The sequence below is a fragment of the Pleurodeles waltl genome, chromosome 10, assembly GCF_031143425.1.
Source record: "Pleurodeles waltl isolate 20211129_DDA chromosome 10, aPleWal1.hap1.20221129, whole genome shotgun sequence".
NCBI classification, from domain to species: domain Eukaryota; kingdom Metazoa; phylum Chordata; class Amphibia; order Caudata; family Salamandridae; genus Pleurodeles; species Pleurodeles waltl.
The window spans coordinates 225,334,773-225,355,460 of NC_090449.1; the positions used below are offsets into that span (position 1 = coordinate 225,334,773).

The following is a 20,688-nucleotide window of genomic DNA, read 5'->3' on the forward strand; positions in this document are numbered from 1 at the left end:
CTTGTGTAGGAGATCCACTGTCATCTGAGTACACACTTGACATTGGTGGAATGTATTGGCTTTGATGAGCCAGTCATCCAGGTTAAGTAAGGACATGATTGCTCTGTTTTCGTAGGTGTGCTGCGACGACTGGTAGGCACTTGGTGAACAATGTTGGAGATGTGGTGACTCTGAAGGAATGCAGGGTTAATTGGTATACGAAAGTAGATCTAGATCTGCCATAAAGTCACCTTGCTCTAAGAGTGGAATAACGTCCTGAGGGGTGATCATGTGGCTTGTTCTGACAATGTATTTGTTTAAAGGTCTGAGGTTGAGTAACGGTCTTAGAGCGCCATCCTTTTTGGGAATGAGCAAGTAAATGCCTCTTGAGGTGGTGGTATTTCCTCTTCTCTTTTTACTGGTACCTCTAAAATAGCCTCTGTAGAAGCCTCTGGAATATGGAAATTGCAGCTGCCTAGGATGAGATGTGGACACCTCAAAGGTGGAGTTCTTGTAGGAACCACTAAACCCAGGGTGACAAAAAGTGCCTCTTTGTGTAGGGGACTGAAGGGCACCCACAGCCTTAGTGGTGTCTATCTTTTTTTACATTTCTCAAGTGTGCTGTCTACTTAAGGCCAGAATAGATGCTCTTTATCAAAGGGAATTGTAGGGAGCTGGGTTCTGGTCACTGTACCACCCCACTTTTTGCCTGATTTTTAGATGCAACTGACTGAAGTGCACTGGGTTCCTGCTAACCAGGCCCCCAGTGCCAGTGTTCCTTCCCTAAAATAACACATCTGGTCACTTGATCCCCAAGTGACCAGGCCCTTCAGCCTCCTGTAAGTCCCTAGTAAATGGAACCCCTGGTAACTAGGGCATGGTTACTGAAGAAGGCCCCTCAGAGCTGCGGCAAAACTTGTGCCACTCTGAGGGATCCACCACCAACCTTATGCAGACTGCCAATGCAGGCTGTGTGACAAGGTGCTCCCAACACTCAAAACATGACATGGCACACAGTCTGTGTGCCATGTCCCCAAACATGGCATGCAATATATGTGAGTCACCCCTCTAGCAGGCCTTACAGCTTTAAGGCAGGGTGCATTATACTACATGTGAGGGTGTATATGCATGGGCAAATATCCCCCTATTATGTCTGTCGATTTTCTTAGACATAGCAAGAGTACATGGAAACCATGTTAAATGCATGTGCTGGACACTGGTGTAGGAAAGTAGGATCTTTCTGACATGGTTGCCCCCACTTTTTGCCTGGTGTCACTGCGTTTTGAACGTAGTACACTGGGATCCTGCTAACCAGGACCCCAGTGTCAGTGTTCTCACATCTAAATTTGATTCCTAAGTACTTCAGACACCCCACAATTGGCATACTGGTGTGCCCCTGTAAGTCCCTAGTATATGGTACTTCGGTACCCAGGGCATTGGTACGCCCCCCCCCCCAATCGTCTGCAGCAGGTATGATGCCATTCATGGGAGCCCATGCAAACTGTGTCTGCAGGCCTGCCATTGCAGCCTGTGTAAAATGGTGCATGCACCTTTCACCCCAGACATAAGTTTTACCTTATATCAAGTCACTGCACTCTGACCCTATAAGTCACCCCAAAGGTAGGCCCTTCAGCCCAAGGGTAGGGTGAATAGTTTTAAGTGTGAGGGTACCCCTAAATGAGTAGAGGTACCCCTACAAAAACCCAATTGTCTGGGCTTTGTAAGTGCGGGGAAATCATTTTAAGGTATGTAGTGGACACTGGTCAACACCAGATGTCCAACTACATAATGGATTTACCGAACTTAGTCATGCTTGGTATCAAACATGTTGGAACCATGCAACTACACCAATTCCAGTGTTACTTGCATGATACCATGTACTGTGGGGGTTCCTTAGAGGCCACTTGAATCTGCCATCTTGGAAATAAGATGAGCAAACATGTTGGAACCATGCAACTACACCAATTCCAGTGTTACTTGCATGATACCATGTACTGTGGGGGTTCCTTAGGGGCCACTTGAATCTGCCATCTTGGAAATAAGATGAGCAGAGGCCCCTTGGATCCTCTGAGTGGCCAGTCCACCAGAGTAACAACCCTGATGCCAGGGAAGGTCTCTAAGGGCTGCAGCATGTATTATGCCACCCTGGGGATCCCTCACTCAGCACCTACACAATGCCTCACAGCTTGTGTGTGCTGGTGGGGAGAAAATGACTAAGTTAACATGGAACTCCCCTCAGTGCCATGCCCACAACCCATTGCCTGTGGCATAGGTAAGTCACCCCTCTAGCAGGCCTTACATCCCTAAGGCAGGGTGTACTATACCACAGGTGAGGGCATAGTTACATGAACACTATGCCCCTACAGTGTCCAAGCAAATTCTTAGACATTGTAAGTGCAGGGTAGCCATAAAGAGTATATGGTCTGGGAGTTTGTCAAACACGAACTCCACAGTTCCACAATGGATACATTGAATACTGGGAAGTTTGGTATCAAACTTCTCAGCACAATAAATACACACTGATGCCAGTGTGGGATTTATAGAAAAATGCACACAGAGGGCATCTTAGAGATGCCCCCTGTATACCAGTCCAACTCCTAGTGTTAGTCTGACCAGTTTCTGCCAGGCTGCCATATCCAGACGGGTTTCTGGTCACATGGGGTGAGCGCCTTTGTCACTCTGTGGCCAAGAAAAAAGCCTGCCCTTGGTGGAGGTGCTTCACACCTCCCCCTGCAGGAACTGTAACACCTGGCGGTGAGCCTCAAAGGCTCAAGCCTGGAGTTACAGCGCCCCAGGGCACTCCAGCTAGTGGAGATGCCCACACCTCCATCTTGCTTTGGAGGATTCCACCAATAGGAATAGGGATGTGCCCCCTCCCTACGGGAGGAGGCACAAAGAGGGTGTAGCCACCCTCCAGGACAGTAGCTATTGGCTACTGGCCCCCAGACCTAAACACACCCCTAAATTGAGTACCTAGGGGCGACCCTGAACCCAGGAAATCAGATTCCTGAAGCCTGAAGAAAGAAGGAGTGCGGACCTGAACGCCCCGCAGAGACGACGGAGAGGACAATTGACTTGGCCCCAGCCCTACCGGTCTGTCTCCAGACTCAGAGAACCTGCACAGCGACGCATCCAGCAGGACCAGCGACCTCTGAGGACTCAGAGGACTGACCTGCACCTAAAGGACCAAGAAACTCCTGAGGACAGCGGCTCTGTCCAAAACTGCAACAAAGAAACCATCTTTAAAGAAGACTCCAGCCTCACTCCGGAAGCGTGAGTCTTCACACACTGCACCCGACGCCCCCGGCTCGTGTCCAGAAGAACCAACACCGCAGAGAGGACCCCCAGGCGACGTGGACACCCTGAGTCGACCTCCCTGCACCCCCATAGCAATGCCTGCAGAGAGGATCCAGTGGCTCCCTCTGACCGCGACTGCCCAGTAACAAAGGAACACGACGCCTGGAAGAAGCACTGCACCCGCAGCCCCCAGGACCGAGAGGAACCAACTATCGGTGCAGGAGTGACCAGCAGGTGGCCCTCATCCCAGCCCAGTCAGTGGCTGGCCCGAGAAGCCCCTCTGTGCCCTGCCTGCATCGCCAGGGTGACCCCCTGGTCACTCCATTGTTTCCTATTTACAACCCAATACCTACTTTGCACACTTCACCTGGCCGCCCCTAAGCCGCTGAGGGTGTATTTTGTGTGCCCGTTTGGGACCCCCACCCAATAATGTACACCACCACCCTGGTCTGCTCCCCTAGGATGCAGGTACTTAACTGCTAGCAGACTGGAACCGGAGCACCCCTGTTCTCTATAGGAGCCTATGCTATTTGGGCCCTACTTTGACATCTGCACCTGACCGGCCCTGAGTTGCTGGTGCTGGGTGTTTGGGGTTGACTTGAACCCCCAACGGTGGGCTGCCTATGCCCAGGAGACTGAACTTGTAAGTGCTTTACTTACCTGAGAAACTAACCAATGCTTACCTCCCCCAGGAACTGTTGATTTTTGCAATGTCCACTTTTAAAATAGCTTATTGCCATTTTTGCTAAAACTGTGTACATTACTGTTTAAATTCAAAGTTCCATACTTACCTGTGTGAAGTACCTTACAATTTATGTACTTACCTAAATTCTGAATCTTGTGGTTCTAAAATAAATTAAGAAAATAATATTTTTCTATATAAAAACCTATTGGCCTGGGGTCAAGTCCTTGAGTGTGTGTTCTCATTTCTTGCCTTGTGTGTACAACAAATGCTTAACACTACCCTCTGATAAGCCTACGGCTCGACCTCACTACCACAAAATAGAGCATTAGCATTATCTTATTTTGCCACTATCAACCTCTAAGGGGAACCCTTGGACTCTGTGCACACTATCTCTCACTTTGAGATAGTATATACGGAGCCAGCTTCCTACAACGGGTATTGCAAGGACTCTGCAACTTCCACTGCTGTGCATCCTCCAAAGTGATAAGGATTCTGACTGCACTTAAGACAGCAAGAAAAAATCTCCCTTGGAGTGAACGAGTCACTCCCTTGATTCAGCAGGCACCTAAATAAACATCGACAAGCGTTTTGTGGATCCTGCTGTCCCACGGACTCTTCAAGGCTTTGCAACACAGATGGTGGTACTGTGACTCTCCAGAGGTCTGAGCTAGCTTCTTTGGAACTGGGAAGGTTGTGGTTTCTTGTTGGAGCCGTTTTGACGGAACCCCCGTGCACCGCGTCTGTTTGTCTATGCCAAGGCTTGTTGGCCCTTCAGTCCAAAGACGACCTTGCTACAAGAAGCCCCAGCCTCCAGCATCACACAGCTCCAAGACAGACATCCTCCCTATAACTCCTACATCGTGGGCATCCATCTTCGTTGTGCTGCTGAGGCCTCCTCGAGACTCCCGGTGCCTGCTTCCAGAGGGTGCTTTTGGGGTCTTCATCGATTCCTGCTGGCTCTCCTTGCTGAAGGACTTACCTGTAAAGGGTTGAGTCCCTTGGAACTTGCTGGTCGCCACTCCTGAAAGTCTTCTTGCACCACGTCTTTTACATTTGCCAAGGCTTGTTGTTGGTCCTGCTGGCCACTGACCTTCCTGCAGTTCGACAACTGGCATGGGACAGTTTGTGGAGGATTCCTGAGATCCCTCATCATCACCTGGACGCCACAGCTGCATCTTCAAGGCCCCTACCCGACAATGAAGTATACACAAGAAGGGTGGGCATTGCCCTCCTGCACCCCCTGGGTGATTTGGACTCTGTCCCCTCTATCCGCAAGTGCTCCTCGTCTGGAACTTATGTCTGGGTTCCACTGACCTGGGCCATGGGTCATTGTAGCAGCTGGAAAACTGAAGTCCCCATTGACTTCAACAGGAGGTTCCAACCAAAAATTCACCTCTATGCACATGGGCTTCCTGGTGTAGATACTCCACTTCTCTGGGTATCCATGCGTGGGGGCACTCTCGAACCTTCTTTATCCCAACCGGTTGCCTCTGGGAGGGGTCCTGAAAAATGCAAACTCTAACTGCGACTTCCCCATGTTATCCTATGGACTCTGACAGGGTAGCATCTCTGCACATGGGCGCCTGTCATATGTGTGGGACATGGGTGGATGGGAGGGTCCTGGGGGTTGTCGATTAGCCTTTTGGGAAGAGCTGCAAAACTCAACTGTTGGATATTGCAGACCTCCAGTGCTACTGGTGATGACGTATCTTGCTCCCCAACTGGATGCCCTTGATGGTAGGAGGGGCAAACTAAAGGGGTTTAGAGGTTGTAGCTACCAGGGGTGGCCTGACGTCTGGCTACCTGTACCACGTGGTCTGTGGGAACTGTGCCATTGACCACGAAAAGTTTGTGAAACTTGCTGGCTGTGGTGGTTGGGTTTGTAGAGACAAAGTTGAAAGCCCAGTCTGTGGCCACGAAAGGGAAGGCAGGCCAAATGAGTTTTGTGAGGGACCACAGAAAGGTCCATGGACCTGGCCACAGTCCTGCTGTCCTTAAAGCACTCCAGCGCCGAGACCGCAATTTGCAGAACAGATGGAAGCCATCAGAGTAATGTTCATGAGCAAGGCCTGGAAATCCCCCCAAAACAAAAAACAGTGGTTCTTAACCAGACTTGGGGCCTCAGATCCATTGCTGATGAAATCGCTCTGCACAATGAGCCTGTTGAGTCTAGCCCACATATTGTGGTGGACTTGGCTGCTTCCCTCCCATCAGCAACTGCTTGATAGAGTATGGCTTGGGCCTACTCCAAGACCATGGGCAGCACTTGTGCCACAGAGTTCCAGATACTATGGGAGTATCAGCCCAAGAGCAAAGCGGTGTTCACCAACCACAGTTCCAGGCTGGCAGAAAAGAAAATCCTCTTCCCAAGCCTATCCAGCCTTTTGGATTCCCTATCTGATAGAGTGTTAGTGAGAGCGCTGGGTTGTTTTTAGAGGTGGAGGCCTACACCGCCAAATTCTCCAGGGGTGGGTGCTGAGTTTAGAAACTGGGGTCCCAGGGGTGGGGCAATGGTGGAAGGCACTTGTCCAATACAGAGGAGCCCCTATGTGCGGCTTGTTCCAGGCCCAGAGTAGGACGCTTGTAAGGGGTTCATTAAATGGGAGTAATGGTTCAGCAAGGGCAACTCTAGTTGAAGCACTTCTATCAAGAAGTTTGTCTTGACTGCCACTGAGGAAAGCCTAAGGTCCAGGATATCAGCCGACCTCCGCACCACCATTGCAAATGAGGCACCCTCCTCCGTAGTCACGGTAGAAGAAGAGACCAGGTCAGCATCTGGAAAGGTGTCCAGTGCACTGGCATTTGCCAGATCCTCATACCGGGAGTCGTCCAGTTCTTCGAGTGGCTGACAACCATAATGGTCCGCAGACCCCCTCCAAATTATCATTCAATCCAGGCCTGTCACAGAAATAAGGCACTGACTTTAATATGGGAGTCTGAACCCGGTTGCTGTTGGAGGACGGCTGTTCAGCTCCATATCAAAGTTGCAAATTATGATGGGGGCAGTGCCACCACTGGGTGGTGGCGCCACAAAAGGTTGAGATCACTCAATGGTGCCGCTCTGGATGCATCACTGAATTCCTGGGCCCTGAATGGTGCCGAAGGGGGGGTCCTCCAGTAGAAAACCAGAGGGTTCTACTCCCGGCCTGCTGGGGCCAATGGCGCATCAGAAGGGTCAGGCTGCTGAAAAGATTAGGTGCATGGTCTCATAAAATTCTTTGAGCTGCGGGTGTGGGGCAGGGGGTCACTCCAACCCCAGATAACTCAGGGAGGGGTGGAGACAGCCCAGGCACAGGCTCCACCGCAGAGCTAGTCCTCGAGTGGCAACGGGTCTGCATCTCGTTTGAAGACTGGTATGTCAAAGATTTCTTTGATTACTTTTTGTAGGAGTTAGCCAACTTCCCCGACAACTTGGAGTGGGACAACGATCACCGGGTACGACTCCAGGAATGATCTTGCGACCTTCCTTGCAACAAAGATCTGGCTCATTGCGTGGTAGGACAGTGTAGAGCTTCAGGGACTGCTCCCCGAATGCCTTAGGATGCCTGCCACAGCAATTATGACCATCTTGGGATAGTAATTGTACTCTAGACAGAAAAGGGAAACCAACTGCAGGTCCCTCACCGTTATCTGGCAGTGACAGGCGTTGCATGTTTAAAAGCTGCCTTTCTGGTGGACATCATCACACCAAGAGTCAAAGTCTTGAAAAATGTTAGACAAAAGGTTGAAAAATGTTATTCAAAAAGCAACTGGTGGTGGCTTACTCTGAATTTGTGTTGACAGGTGAGGAAAGAAAAGAATTGACATAGGCACAACTCCAGCATGTTGATATAGGCACCATGCATGTCACTTCCAGCGCGGACAATGCCAAGCAGAGCAGAACAACGCTACTTACTGACTGGGTAAGAGGGGTACTGCTCACCAAATGTTTTCTGATCCAGTATGATTCTTGGGAATTATTCTAAGGTAAGAAATCTGCAGCTAGAACTCTCCATCAGATAAATATCACCATGATAACATCCCCCACTCCCTTCCAAAAAAAACAAATATTTAAAAAACAAACAAATCGCCTTCCTATTTCCTTGAACTGTGCTTGTATTAAAAACATTTCAGCGCAGCTAAACTGAGGGTGCAAGACAGATTAGGCCCTGATATTCTTGATACGGAGACCAGAGTAATAACTGTATGGTATGCCCTCAGTTTCCTTTTGTACATCATTCCTTTAGAACAACAAGACTCCTCTGGCTCTGTATAAACTCGAGTATTTTGCTCTTGTTGACTGAAACAAAATAAATGGCTTATGCACTGAAATATTAATTTTTTACAACTCAAAGTAATTGGTAAGACTTACTATCTTTATAATTTGCAAAGGAAAGGGGGATTAGAAAGAAAGCTGATGATGACATCTACATGTTTTGATAGTCAATCAGGTTATTTGGGGCACTACTCGTCATTTACAACACCTGTTGGCCACTTTATCTACGTAAAACGAGCACTACATTTTAACAGAAAAAAAAAAAAAGTCAAAAAGCATTACCTTTTGAGCTTGCAATGCAGCTTCCCTCTGCTGCCATCGTTTGTACAATCCAAATAAAGGAGTTGCTCCATCCACCCACTGAATAAGTCCTGATCTTGTACCTAATGGTGTCACTGAATAGTGCCTGGCATGAAAGTGGGGTGTCTCCTGACAATTGATAGTAGCAAACATAGTGTTCACAATAGACAGGAACTGCATTATTCTTTCATCTAAATGCAAATCTTCCAGACCTGTGATGTTAAAATGTATTGATTTAGTCAACTGGATACATTCATCATATTTCCATGTAAAGATAATGCAGTAAAATGTTAAGGAAAACGTTCACCTAGACGCTTTCATACATGGTATCAAAATAATTAGGGCCCATCTCAGCTGAAATTTAAAGAAATATTTGTAAAGAAATCAATTTTAACCAACATTCATAATTTGGATAGTTGTAAATTCTTACCTTTAAACAGGTATGGATAATTTTTTCCATCCGATCCCATGAATAGTAACTTTTTGGGCTTGGTTTTCGTAGGAAGGATAGTTATGATGTTCCCCACGCTGTGAATTGTAATTGTGTCTTTAGCAGACACCTCCCCAGGAAGAGCAATTTCAGTTGTAACCATTGTAGCCAAGCGTGGACTAATTTCTTCAAGACGCAAAATATAGCTTGCACGTTTTTGTGCTCTTTGTTGTAAACTCAACATGATCTATTCATTAGAGTAGAAAAATAAAGATATATTTATCATATAAGATTATGTAGGTTAAATTCATTTTTAACTTGCATGTTGAAAAGCAAATACTAAAGCAAGTTTAACAAAATAAAACGTATTCTACTGATAACACAACCTACATTGTTTACTTGAAACAGTTAATAGATTTACTTCACAAGGAGGTGTTTTATGCCCTTGTTTCAAGTACACATCTTGTAAAACAAGTTACTTACCTTCGATAACGCCTTACCTGGTAGAAACACAGACTAGTTGCAGATTCTTTATCTTAGAATTCTCCCTCATGCGTCAGACTGGATCCGGAAACTTTTCCTCAGCAGTACCTCCGCGCGTCTGTAGATATTTGACAAGAGTCCATATAGTCCCTCCCCGACCCGTTGACGTAAATTTCTTCTGTGACTAGAATCCGCACAACGTGGAGCCACATAGAAACTGGCATTGGAACAGTGTATACACCATGGCGGTGGATATAAATATGATGTTACAATCACTAAAATGAAAAGCATAGCAAAAGAAAGCCCCAAGGCGAGACTGAAACCAAGTTCAGAAAGCGGGGAGGATGGGTGGGTCGATAAGGAATATTCAGCTAGTCTGTGTCTCTACCAAATAAGGCGTTATCGAAGGTAAGTAACTTGTTTATCTGATAGATAACTAGCCACAGATTTCTTATCATTGAATTAGATACCAAAGCAATATGAACCCAGGAGGGGGGCAGCCAACACATCCCACCCAAGTCTCGCAATAAACAACAGGTCAACTAAAGGAGTAGTAGACCAGACCTGAGATAGACAAGGGTGAGAAGAAGTATGTAGGTCACTCAAAACGAGTAGATGACCCCCAGAATATCACAAGACAATATGATAAGTGTAGGAAGCTGGCCTGGTGTGTGGTGAGCACCTATGATGTTATCACCTTATACCAGGCATCCCCTATTAGTGAGGTCAGACAGCATCTAGGAAGCCAGGGCTCTCTAGAGATAGCTGTGGATGAGCAGCCAAGACTTATCTAGGACAGATGCAAAGCTTTGCAATACCACTACAGCACTTACACACATGAAAGAACCACACAGTGTTACAAAATGAAAGGTACTTTATTATGGTAACACAAATACTAAAATACTGATTAGGCAATACTCCAATGGGGTTAAGTATACACACTATTATGTACACACTAGAAGTTAGTGATTAGCATAGAAAGCAATAGCAAATAGCAAAAAACCATAGCAAATAGTGGAGATTCTAGGAGGGACACCAAACCATATACTAAGTGAGTGGAATGTGAAAGGCAGTCCCCCACCCAAGGAAGTGGAATCAGTAGAGGGGGGCTGGAGGAACTAGGAACACCATAATTTAAGTACCAGGGTTCCCCCGGCAACCAGGGGAGAAGAGGTAACTGGTTTATCCCCCAAAGCCACAGGAGAACTTTGGAAAAGGACTGTGCAAGACCCAGACAAGACTGGAAGAAACCAAAAGGTGGATCCAGACTGTAGAGGACCTGCAAAAGAAGAGGACTAAGTCCAGTTCGAGGTGGAGGGTCCAGTTGTGGCCAGAGCCACTACCCACCCTTGTGTGGCTGCAGGATCAGGCCGACTGTGGATGAAGAAAGTCAGCACAGTTGGTGCCTGCGGATGCAGGTGAGTGACTCCTTCACTCCAAGGGAGATTCCTTCTTACTTTGTGTGCAGGCTGAAGACTCGTTGCCCTCAGAGGATGCACAGCCAGGGAAATGTTGCAGTTGCTGGAAGGAGCCGGAGAAACAATGTTGCCGAGAGTCATTGCTGGAGTTCCAGATAATTTTTCCAGTTGTAGTCCTGGTGACCAGAAGTAAACAATGTAGCGATATCCTGCTGGAATCTTGCATGTCGAATCTGAAGACCTACCCGGGAGGGAGACCCTAAAGAACCCAGGAAGGGGGACTGGTCACCTAGCAGGGTGGCCACACATCAGGAGGAGGCTGTGACATCACCTGCCTGACTTGGCCACTCAGATGCTCCCAGAGGTCCTGCCAACCTTGGATTCAAGATGGTAGAACCCAGGGACCCTCTGGAGGAGTTCGGGGCACAACCCCTGGTGTGGTGATGGACAGGGGTGCGGTCATTCCCTTTTCCATTATCTAGTTTCGCACCTGAACAGGTGTAGACTGGTTTGTGCACAGAGGGCACCAAATGTGCCCTTCAAAGCATACCAGTGGCTTGGGGAGGCTACCCCTCTCAAGCTATTTAACAGTTATTTCCAAAGGGAGAGTGTGTTACCCCCCCCTCTCCCAAAGGAAATCTTTTGTTCTGCCTTCCTGGGCTTGAGCTGTTCAATGAACAGGAGGGCAGAAACCTGAGGGATGGCAGCAGCTTGGGCTGCCTGGAAAACCCTGGAAGACTGGTAACCGCAATGCTGGGGAGGTCCTCTAAGGAGCCCCAGGAGTGAATGGAATCATACTTCCAATACTGGCAACAGTATAGGGGTATGATTCAGACATGTTTGATACCAAACATTCCTAGGTTCGTTGTTACCATTATGTACCTGGACATAGGTAGTCACCTATGCCCAGTACACGCATAAAATGGTGTTCCCACACTCACGAAGTCCATGAAAATGTCACTGGAGTTCGTGGGGGCACCTCTTCTTGTGCAGGGGGTACTTGCACCCTGCCCCCTGGGTTAGGAGGGCCTGCCATAGGGATGAATTATAGTGACCTGTTGCAGTGACCTATGATGAAAAAGGATGCATGCACCCTTTCACGCAGGCTGCAATGGAGGCCTGCAGAAAACTTTGCATGGGCTCCCCATAGGTGGCATAATACATACTGCAGCCCAAGGGGATCCCCTGGTACCAGGGCGTACAAGTTACTAAGTTAGAAGGGAGAGAGCATAACCACAGGGGTCCTGGTTAGCAGGATCCCAGTGGACACAAACAAACACTAAAAAACAGGCAAAAAATGGGGGTAACCATGCTACAAAGAGGCTACTTTCCTACAGATGGTCTGTGACAGATGACTATGACACAGCTAATTCTCCCTGAACCAGAAAACAAGTCAGAAAAAAGACTAGGGTAGGAAGAGGGCCTGGCACTACATCCCACCATGAGCATCTCTGAAGTGGCATAAGGCCGAATCGGCATGCACGCTAAAAAGGGACGTCCCATCAAAGGGCATACCAAGCAACAAATCTCGTACAGCTTCTGAAAAATGGAAGAACGTAGCCATGCCCTTCTCCGCAGAGCTACTGAAGACGCCATATTATGCCAAACAGAATCAGTGGTATGCATACCACATCGAACACACAGTTTGCCAGTGTGCTAACCATCCCGAACAAAGGGGGTGAAAGTAGTTCTAGCCTCATCAAGTAGAGAAGGCAAAATACGCTCCACTGAGTCCCACAGAACGTGGGAGAAGTGAGCAAGGACACAAGAATTATTAGTGGAACGCAAGGCCGAACTAGATGAGGCGAAAATCCTCCTACTAGAAGTGTTCAGCTGCCTGGCTTCTCACTCTGGCGGAACAGGAGGAATCTGACTGTGTGTAGCCAAAGCAGTTTGCACCACAAAACTTTGAGTAGTTTGGTGCTGGGCGAAGACATGAACGATCCTCTGGGGCTGGCCTGTGCCTGTGGGAGATAAAACGCTCCACAGGGGACCAGAAACTGGTTGGGTCCAAACTTCCAAGAGGATATCATAAAGAGACTCACAATAAGGAAGGACTGGCTCTACAGAAGACGATTCAGGGGGTAACACATCTAGCACAGGATCCCTGGATAATTGCACAGTAGGAAGATGTAAATGCAACACTTCCTATACACATTTTAACACGTCTGCAAGAGCAGAACTACCCTCTCCAGCCAACCCAGGAGATGATAGGAGGCTAAATGCGGACGAGGAATCAAGAGCGCTCGCACTGGCAAAATCAAGCAACCAATCCAAGTGGGAAAGCGGAAATGTGCCAGAATGAGGAGGCTGAGAATTAAATCCAGGCCCCTCCGATGGAAGAACAATAGTGTGAGACTCAGCTAATGCCAATGAAGGAACATCTGACTTCAATGGTGCCACTCCTAGCGTCTTAGTCGATTGACGCTGGGAGGGAGGGACCTCGGAAGGGGCGTTGTCCGACTCCAGAGAGAACAATGGGGGCATCAAGCAAAGTTGCGTGGAGAACCAAAAACAGCATGCAAGGACGAATAATTGTCTTGCATCTGGGCCAAAGTCGCCCCGGCACCTGGATAAGGTGGAAGGGACGCTATATACTCTTGCGCAGACTCATCAACACTATAGACTCTTGCGCAGTGTCGAGCGGGGGCAGTGAAGCCGGAGGAGGATGCAACTTTGACTGCGTGGAACGCTTACCTTGAGACATCACCAGAACCGGAGACACTGAGGAACATGTACGCGATCAACTCCAAGAATGGTCTCAGGGATAAGAAGTGGAAGATGAAGGACTACAACGCATCAAAGAGCCATGCGAAGACTGTGACACCTGTGCTGCAAGGAGCTTAATCTGCAGCTCTAGCAACGTTTTAGACCTCAGCTGCTGACAGGTGTAGTAGTCGTGGGTGTTGTGGTGGGTGCCTAAGCACCACATGCAAACAGAGTGGGGGTCCATGACAGACATCTGTTGAGCACAGAACCCACAAGGCTTAAAGTCAGTAGGCATATGCACTGTTCCAAGACGAAAAAAAAGTCAAAAAAGAAGGCCATAAATGACCAGAAGAAACGGCTTCTCCCAATCCGCGTTCCTTCGCAGAAAAGAAGAAACTGACATCAGCGCGTCGGGGATGGTCTATATGGTCTCTGTTGATGCTAAATTTGGGGATGACGTCACTACGGAGTCGCATGATGCCCTCTACTGACGCACAGAGGTACTGCTGAAGAAAAGTTTCCAGATCAAGTCTGACACCTCAGGGAGAATTCTAAGAAAAGACATCTGTGGCTAGTTGTCTCTATCAGATACACCAAATATAATTTTCAACTGCAAGTCATAAAATACATATAAAACTTACTATATAAATTAAATATAAAAGTTACTTGTAAGAAATTCTGTTACTAAAGTGGTGATGGCTCACAGTAAGGAATAAACACAATCCTTGTAATGGTGAACAACTAAAGCACTAAATTAATTCCAAGGAAAGGTGTTAAGTATTTATACAGTACCAAACCAGTATTAAAGTTAAAATAAAGGGAGAAATCTCCAACCAACTTAGTAAAATAAAGTAGACTGTAATAAACTGAATGACACAGAAAAGACACAAATCCATTAAGTGACTACAGAAATGTATCTTTAAAATCTGGAATGAAATCATCGCCGAAAAGTGTTCAGGGTCAACTGGTCATGGTAGGCCGGGACTTCGATGCAATTTGAGACCGAAAGCGATATAGCCCCAGCATCACACAGCTCCAAGAATGACATCCTCCAAGGAACCACTGTGACGTGGGCATCCATCTTTGGTGTGCTGTGGAGGCCTTCCTGTGACTGCCTGCAGCCAGAGGGCTCTCCTGGGGTCTCCAACAATTCCTGCTGGCTCTCCCACTCACTGAGGGCTGGCCCTGACTTATCTGCAAAGGTTCAGTCTCTCAGACCTTGCTGGTCCTGAAATCCTGCAACGCATTGTGCAACACTTTTTTTTTGCATTTGCCAAGGCTTGTTGGTCGCCATGCTGACCACTGACCCCCCTGCAATTCGATGATCAGCATGGGACAGCTTTTGGACGACACCTCTGATCTTGCTACATCACCTGGACACCACAGCTGTACTTCCCCGACAATCGTCCCTCAGGAAGGCATCTTCAAAAAAGGTGGGCATTGCCCTCCTGCACTCCCTGGGCATCTCTGGTTGGTCTAGATTCTGTCCCTTCTTTTCTTAGGTCCTCTTCACCTCGAATCCACACCTGGGTTCCACTGACCTGGTCCACAGGTCACGAAGCAGATGGACAACAGGGGTCTCCAATGACTTCAATGGGAGCTTCCGACACAATTTCACCCCTACGCACCTGGGCTGCCTAGTGCAGGTACTCCACTTCTCTAGGTATCCACGGGTGGGGGCACTCTTGAACCTCCCTTGTTACAGCAGGTTTCCTCAGGGTCATCGGGGAAGGGTCCTGGAACACGGAAACTCTAACCGCTGCTTCCCCATGTTATCCTATGGACAATGACCCAGGCTAAGATCTCTGCACGCGGCGCCTGAGGAATCCCAGGTACTTACCTTTGGTGTTTTAGTGCCTCTCTGAGTCCTGAAGTTCCTTGGGTGGTAGTCTTGGTTGGTACTTACTTTGCATCCCATTTTTTAAATATATGGTTTGGCCTCCCCGTAGGAGCCCATGTTATGTTACGTCTTTACTTACCTGTTTCTAAGTATATTTTTGGGTGTATATACCTCCAGTAAGGAGACATAGCGAAGTTAGTTCAGTGCCTGTGTTTTCATAAATAATACATTATTTTTCGAACACGGGTGTGGTTCTTTCTTGTGTGTACATCACTGACTGACTTATGTGGTAGTTGCAATTGCTTTACACCCTCCTCGATAAGCCTTAGCTGCTATCCATACCTACCCTTTGAGAGGTCTGGTTATCTGGAACCACTTACACTATCACTAAGGTTTGCCTGGACTCAGTACAGGGTGACTCACATATAGGTGTACAACATATACTGAGCCAGCCTCCTACAGTCCTCATCATCAGTTTGCCCAGAAAAAAGGTGGTCCAGGGCTGCTGTACCAATATGGCTTGGAGTTAAGTCACACAACGAGCTAAAGGTATCTCATTAAGGAAAACAAGCCTTTAAAGTCAGAAGATGCAACTAGGAGCTGTGTGATGGCTTGTAAGGGACTGCACATAAGAAACGGCAAACCAAGTTAGGCTTCCGCTACACCATTAACCATTTTGGAAGGAAATATGCATGTTAAACCTTTAGGAAATTAAATCACAACAGACTATTTAATCAAGGAAAGTTGGTCCAGCAAACACAAAAAGACCGAAAGGGCAGAAAAATAACCTTTATTAATTCCCACTGCAGGGCCTTGCTGTCCCAAAAATAAAGCAAACAATAAAACATCCAATAATCTGGCTTGCAAAGGACCTATTTAGCGGACTCCACCCCAGGCTACAAATTTGTCTCAGAGTCTGGTGTAAATGGACTACGGAGTGGAGGAAGCTGGCTCTCTACAGTATATGCTGCACTAAATGAAGTACACCATGCAGAGTCCAGTGGATCCCCAATTGGTTTGCAGAGGGAAGAGTAGATATTATTAATGCTCTATTTTGTGGTAGAGTGGACGAGCAGTTAGGCTAATCAACGGTAGTGCTATGCATTTGTTGTACACAGAGGCATAAATGGGACACAAACTCAAAGAATAAATCCGAGACCAATTTAGAAAAAACACTTCTTTTTATATATAATTTGAAACCAAAAACTTTGTTACAAGGTAAGCACGTTTTTAAGCAAGAATACTTTTCACTTGCAAAAGTGGACAGAGTGCAGTTTTTGAGTTCTTCGATGTTATCCTATGGGAGAAAAAAACAAGTTCTGCAAACAGGTAGAGCAAAGCGACTTACAAGACCAATCTCCTGGGGTTAAGGTGAGTAGTGGGCAAGGTCCAAGGAAGCACCAACAGTACACCCTCAGCAGCACGAGGGCGGCCAGGGGCAGGGTGCAAAAACACATCAGGTGCCCAATGTGTTCCTATGGCAATCGGTCAACTGTGAAAATAGGTTGCAGGCTAGAGCTGGGTGTCCTGTTTGGGTGAGTCACGAGTGAGCTCAAGTCTTGCGATGCTTGGGAACCTAGGGACACCTGTGGTCCTTGGGGGCATCTGGGTGCAAAGGGCTCTTGGACCATGGGGTGTCTGCCAACGGTGGTGGTCACAGTGGAAGGGGCCCACAGAACAGGCTGCAGGCGTGGACTGGGGAACCAGCTTGGGTAAACCAACAATTGGGCTCAAGTCTCACAGGCCTGGGGGACACAGAGATGATATTCTCCATGGTCCGGGACATCTGGGTGCAGTGGATTGTCGAGGCTGCCATCACCAGTGCCAGTCGCAGTCATGGGGGCCCTGTACAAAGAGCCTGCAGTTATCAGAATGAAGGTCACAGTGGGGAATCTAACAATAGACTTTGTCTTTGAAAAGGTTGGGGAACAGATTTGCACCATTGGCCCACTTCAACAAGGGCTGGGAGGCTTGGGTGCAGTGCTGCTGTCAGGTGGCGGTGTTGGCGGTCTGGGGTCCTCTTCGGTGATTCTTGGGTGCCTGCAAGGATGCAGGGGAGCTGCTCCCCTACTCCACGGGAGTTCCTTGTGGTGGGGTGAAGGCTGGCAGTCTTCCCAGGCTTTTGAAAGTTCCAGCAGCTGGAAGACGAGGTGTCTTCCTTGCAGTTGTCGAAGTCTACAGGCTGGCTTGCAGGATTGGTGATGAGTCAGTCACAGATCTTCAGTTCTGGTCTTTTGCATCTCTGAAGTGTCCTTCAGGTCAGCAGGGATCTGAGTTCTTGGGTTCAGGGGTGCTACTCAAATATTCAATTTAGGGGCATTACAGGGAGTGCCAGGTGGCAGCCAATGGGTTGCCCACCTTCAGGGTTACTACACACTCTTTAAGATCACTTCCAATTTGAAGTGAGCATAACCATGACCCTAGGGGTCTAACGCCACCTGAAACAAGAGGGAGGAATTTAAAAAGTGGTGTCCACTTCAGTTCGTCCACCATACGGGTGGGACTGGCATGATGTGGCACATCTCCTAATCTAACCAATTTTCCCACCTATCTTGCCACCAAAAGTGGGGTAGGGATAAGGGGGTTTGTCATCTCTGACATTTGTTGAGGACTGGGCCACATTACAAAGGCAGCTAGGCCTTTGAAGCTTCCTGTCCTGCAATGTCCATCCTGCCTGGAGGAGGTGTAAACACCTCCGCCCAGTGCAGGCGTTTCTCTCTGGACTCCAAAAGCACTGGCTTTCAACTTAGGGAGGTCAGAAACGTGGCTAGGGTGGCTGAACTGGTCAGGACCAGTCAGTCAACACACTAGAGTTGGTAGGTTCCCGGGGGAACCTCTAAGGTGTCCTTTGGGTGCATGTATTGATAAATCCAACATTGGCATCAGTGTGGGTTCACCAACACGAGATCTTTGATACAAAACATCCATATTTTCAGTGAAGACATCATGTAGTTGGGGAACTTGTAGTGACCAGTGTTCAGCACGTATTTAAAATGGCTTCCCTGGTCAATTACTATGTCTGAGAATTGACAAAGACACAGCAGGGACATATCTGCTCATTCAGATATGCCCTCACATGTAATATAATGCACCCTGCATTAGGGCTGTACGGCCTGCTGGAGGGGTGACTTAGCATGCAGTGTTTAGTGGACACAGTACACAGGCTGTGTGCCCTGTTGTGTTTTCACTTTTGTCTGCAAGAAGACACGCAGCCTCCAATGGCAGCCTGTCATGTGCTTGCTGCGGGATCCCTCAGGGTGGCACAAGTTGTGCTGCAGACCTTAGAGACCCCTCTTTAGTACCACAAGCCCTAGGTACCAGGGGTACCATTTACCAGGGACTTAGAGGGTGCTAAAGGTTTTGCTAATTGGGGGAAAACAACTTTGCAGTTTTGGTAAAGAGATTGGGTACTGGGAAGCAGAAACCCAGAGCACTTTCAGTCGAAATCACAGCAGGTACCAGACAAATTTGGAGGCTAACAATGCCAAAAGGGTGCCTTCCTACACGCAGACAGCGTGGCGCAAGGACAACCTCCACAACCTCAGGTGGTGGTCCGAAAACAGTCAACTGCCACTTATCAATCTCCACACATGGAGGTCAGATTGTGCAGGTTTAGGTGCAGAACTCTACACTGCTGCAACAGAAGATCCTCCGAGAGTGGCAACCTGACAGGGTGACAGACTCTCATGCCTAGGCACTACACTCACGTAGTCCAATCTGGAGCCACAAGGATGACTTAGGCCATGTTGTTTCTGATGATCTTCACACCCCAGGGCAGGAGAAGCAGTGTCTAGAAGGTGTACATGAGTCTTGTGTACCACTCCTGCTGGAAAGATGCAGACTCTTCCATTGAAAGGCCCTGGGGTGAAACCATCCCACTATAAGGGGACGTGTCCAGCCCACTAGTAGGCCCAAATAAAAATTGTCATTCTATTGAGGCCTATTTGTTCCCATCACTGCCATAAACTCCAAAGCATGAAATCCTGGACACACATCCTTGATTCAAGGATTGCTCCCCATCTTCGTGCTCAGGGCTTCACCTTCCACTTCCTCTCTGCATGACTCATGTTCCCGCATAGAATATTGGTTTTTATTCCGTACTGGCATGCTTCTGCTCTCAGAGGCCACCCACCTCGCATACTCTGTATCACATTAACGATCCCATTCCCTGTAGCTCAAACACAATCATGGCGCTTACCATGAAAATACATTATGGGAAGCTGCATTAAAGTCGGAACTGTTAGATGCAATCAACAAATACTTTAAGTTAAATGTCAGCTCGGTAAATGCAGGAAAGTACCCTCTTTCTGGCATAGTTACCCCCACTTTTTGCCTGATGTCAGTGTGTTTTGACTGTGTTCACTGGGATCCTGGTAACCAGGACCCCAGTGACTCTGCTCTCTCCTCTAAATTTGGTTGCTCCTGACTTTGTATACCTCACAATTGACATACTGGTGCCCCAATATAAGTCCCTTGTATATGATACCTAGGTACCGAGAGCATTGGGGCACCAGGGGTTCCCCATGGGCTGCAGCATGTATTATGCCACCCATGGGAGCCTAGGCAAAATGTGTCTGCAGGCCTACCACTGCAGCCTGCGTGAAAAGGTGCATGCACACTTTCACTACAGGTCACTGCACCAGGTCACTGTAAGTCATCCCATGGCAGGCACTCCTAGCCCAGAGGGCAGGTTGAAAGTACCTGTGTGTGAGGGCACCCCTGCATGAGCAGAGGTGCCCCTGTGAACTCCAGCTCCATTTTCTTGGACTTTGTAAGAGCGGGGAAGCCATTTTACCCATGTACTGGACATAGGTCACTACCCGTGTCCAGCTACATAATGGTAACTCCGAACCTGGGCATGTTTGATATCAAACATGTCGGAATCATATCCAAATACTGTTGCTAGTATTGGTTGTTTGATTCCATGCACTCAGAGGGCTCCTTAGAGGACCCCCAGCTTTGCTTCTACCAGTTTGCAGGGTTTTCCCGGGCAGCCCGCACTGCTACCATCCTACAGACAAGTTTCTGCCTTCCTGCTGCTTGACCGGCTCAAGCCCAGGAAGGCAGAACAAAGGTTTTCCTTTGGGAGAGGGAGGCAACACCCTCTCCCTTTGTAAATAGGTGTTACATGTCTTGGGAGGGGTAGCCTCCCCAAGCCACTGGTATGCTTTGAAGGGCACATTTGGTGCCCTCCTTGCATAAACCATTTTGCACCACCCCGGTCTCTGCTCTGGCATGAAACTGGATAATGGAAAGGGAAGTAACCACTCCCCTGTGCATCACCACTCCCGG

General features: G+C 48.1%; 1 protein-coding gene across 2 annotated transcripts in view; it reads right to left on the minus strand.

Moving 5' to 3' along the window:
- Positions 1–20,688, minus strand: part of SMG1 (SMG1 nonsense mediated mRNA decay associated PI3K related kinase) — a 1,401,298-nt gene that overhangs the window by 528,479 nt on the left and 852,131 nt on the right. For both annotated transcript variants that reach the window (XM_069210224.1, XM_069210223.1), the window contains 2 exons: positions 8,947–9,193; positions 8,499–8,728 (listed from right to left, as the gene is read on the minus strand). In XM_069210224.1, the coding sequence (XP_069066325.1) occupies positions 8,499–8,728; positions 8,947–9,193 (477 nt within the window). The remainder of the gene's footprint in view (positions 1–8,498; positions 8,729–8,946; positions 9,194–20,688) is intronic.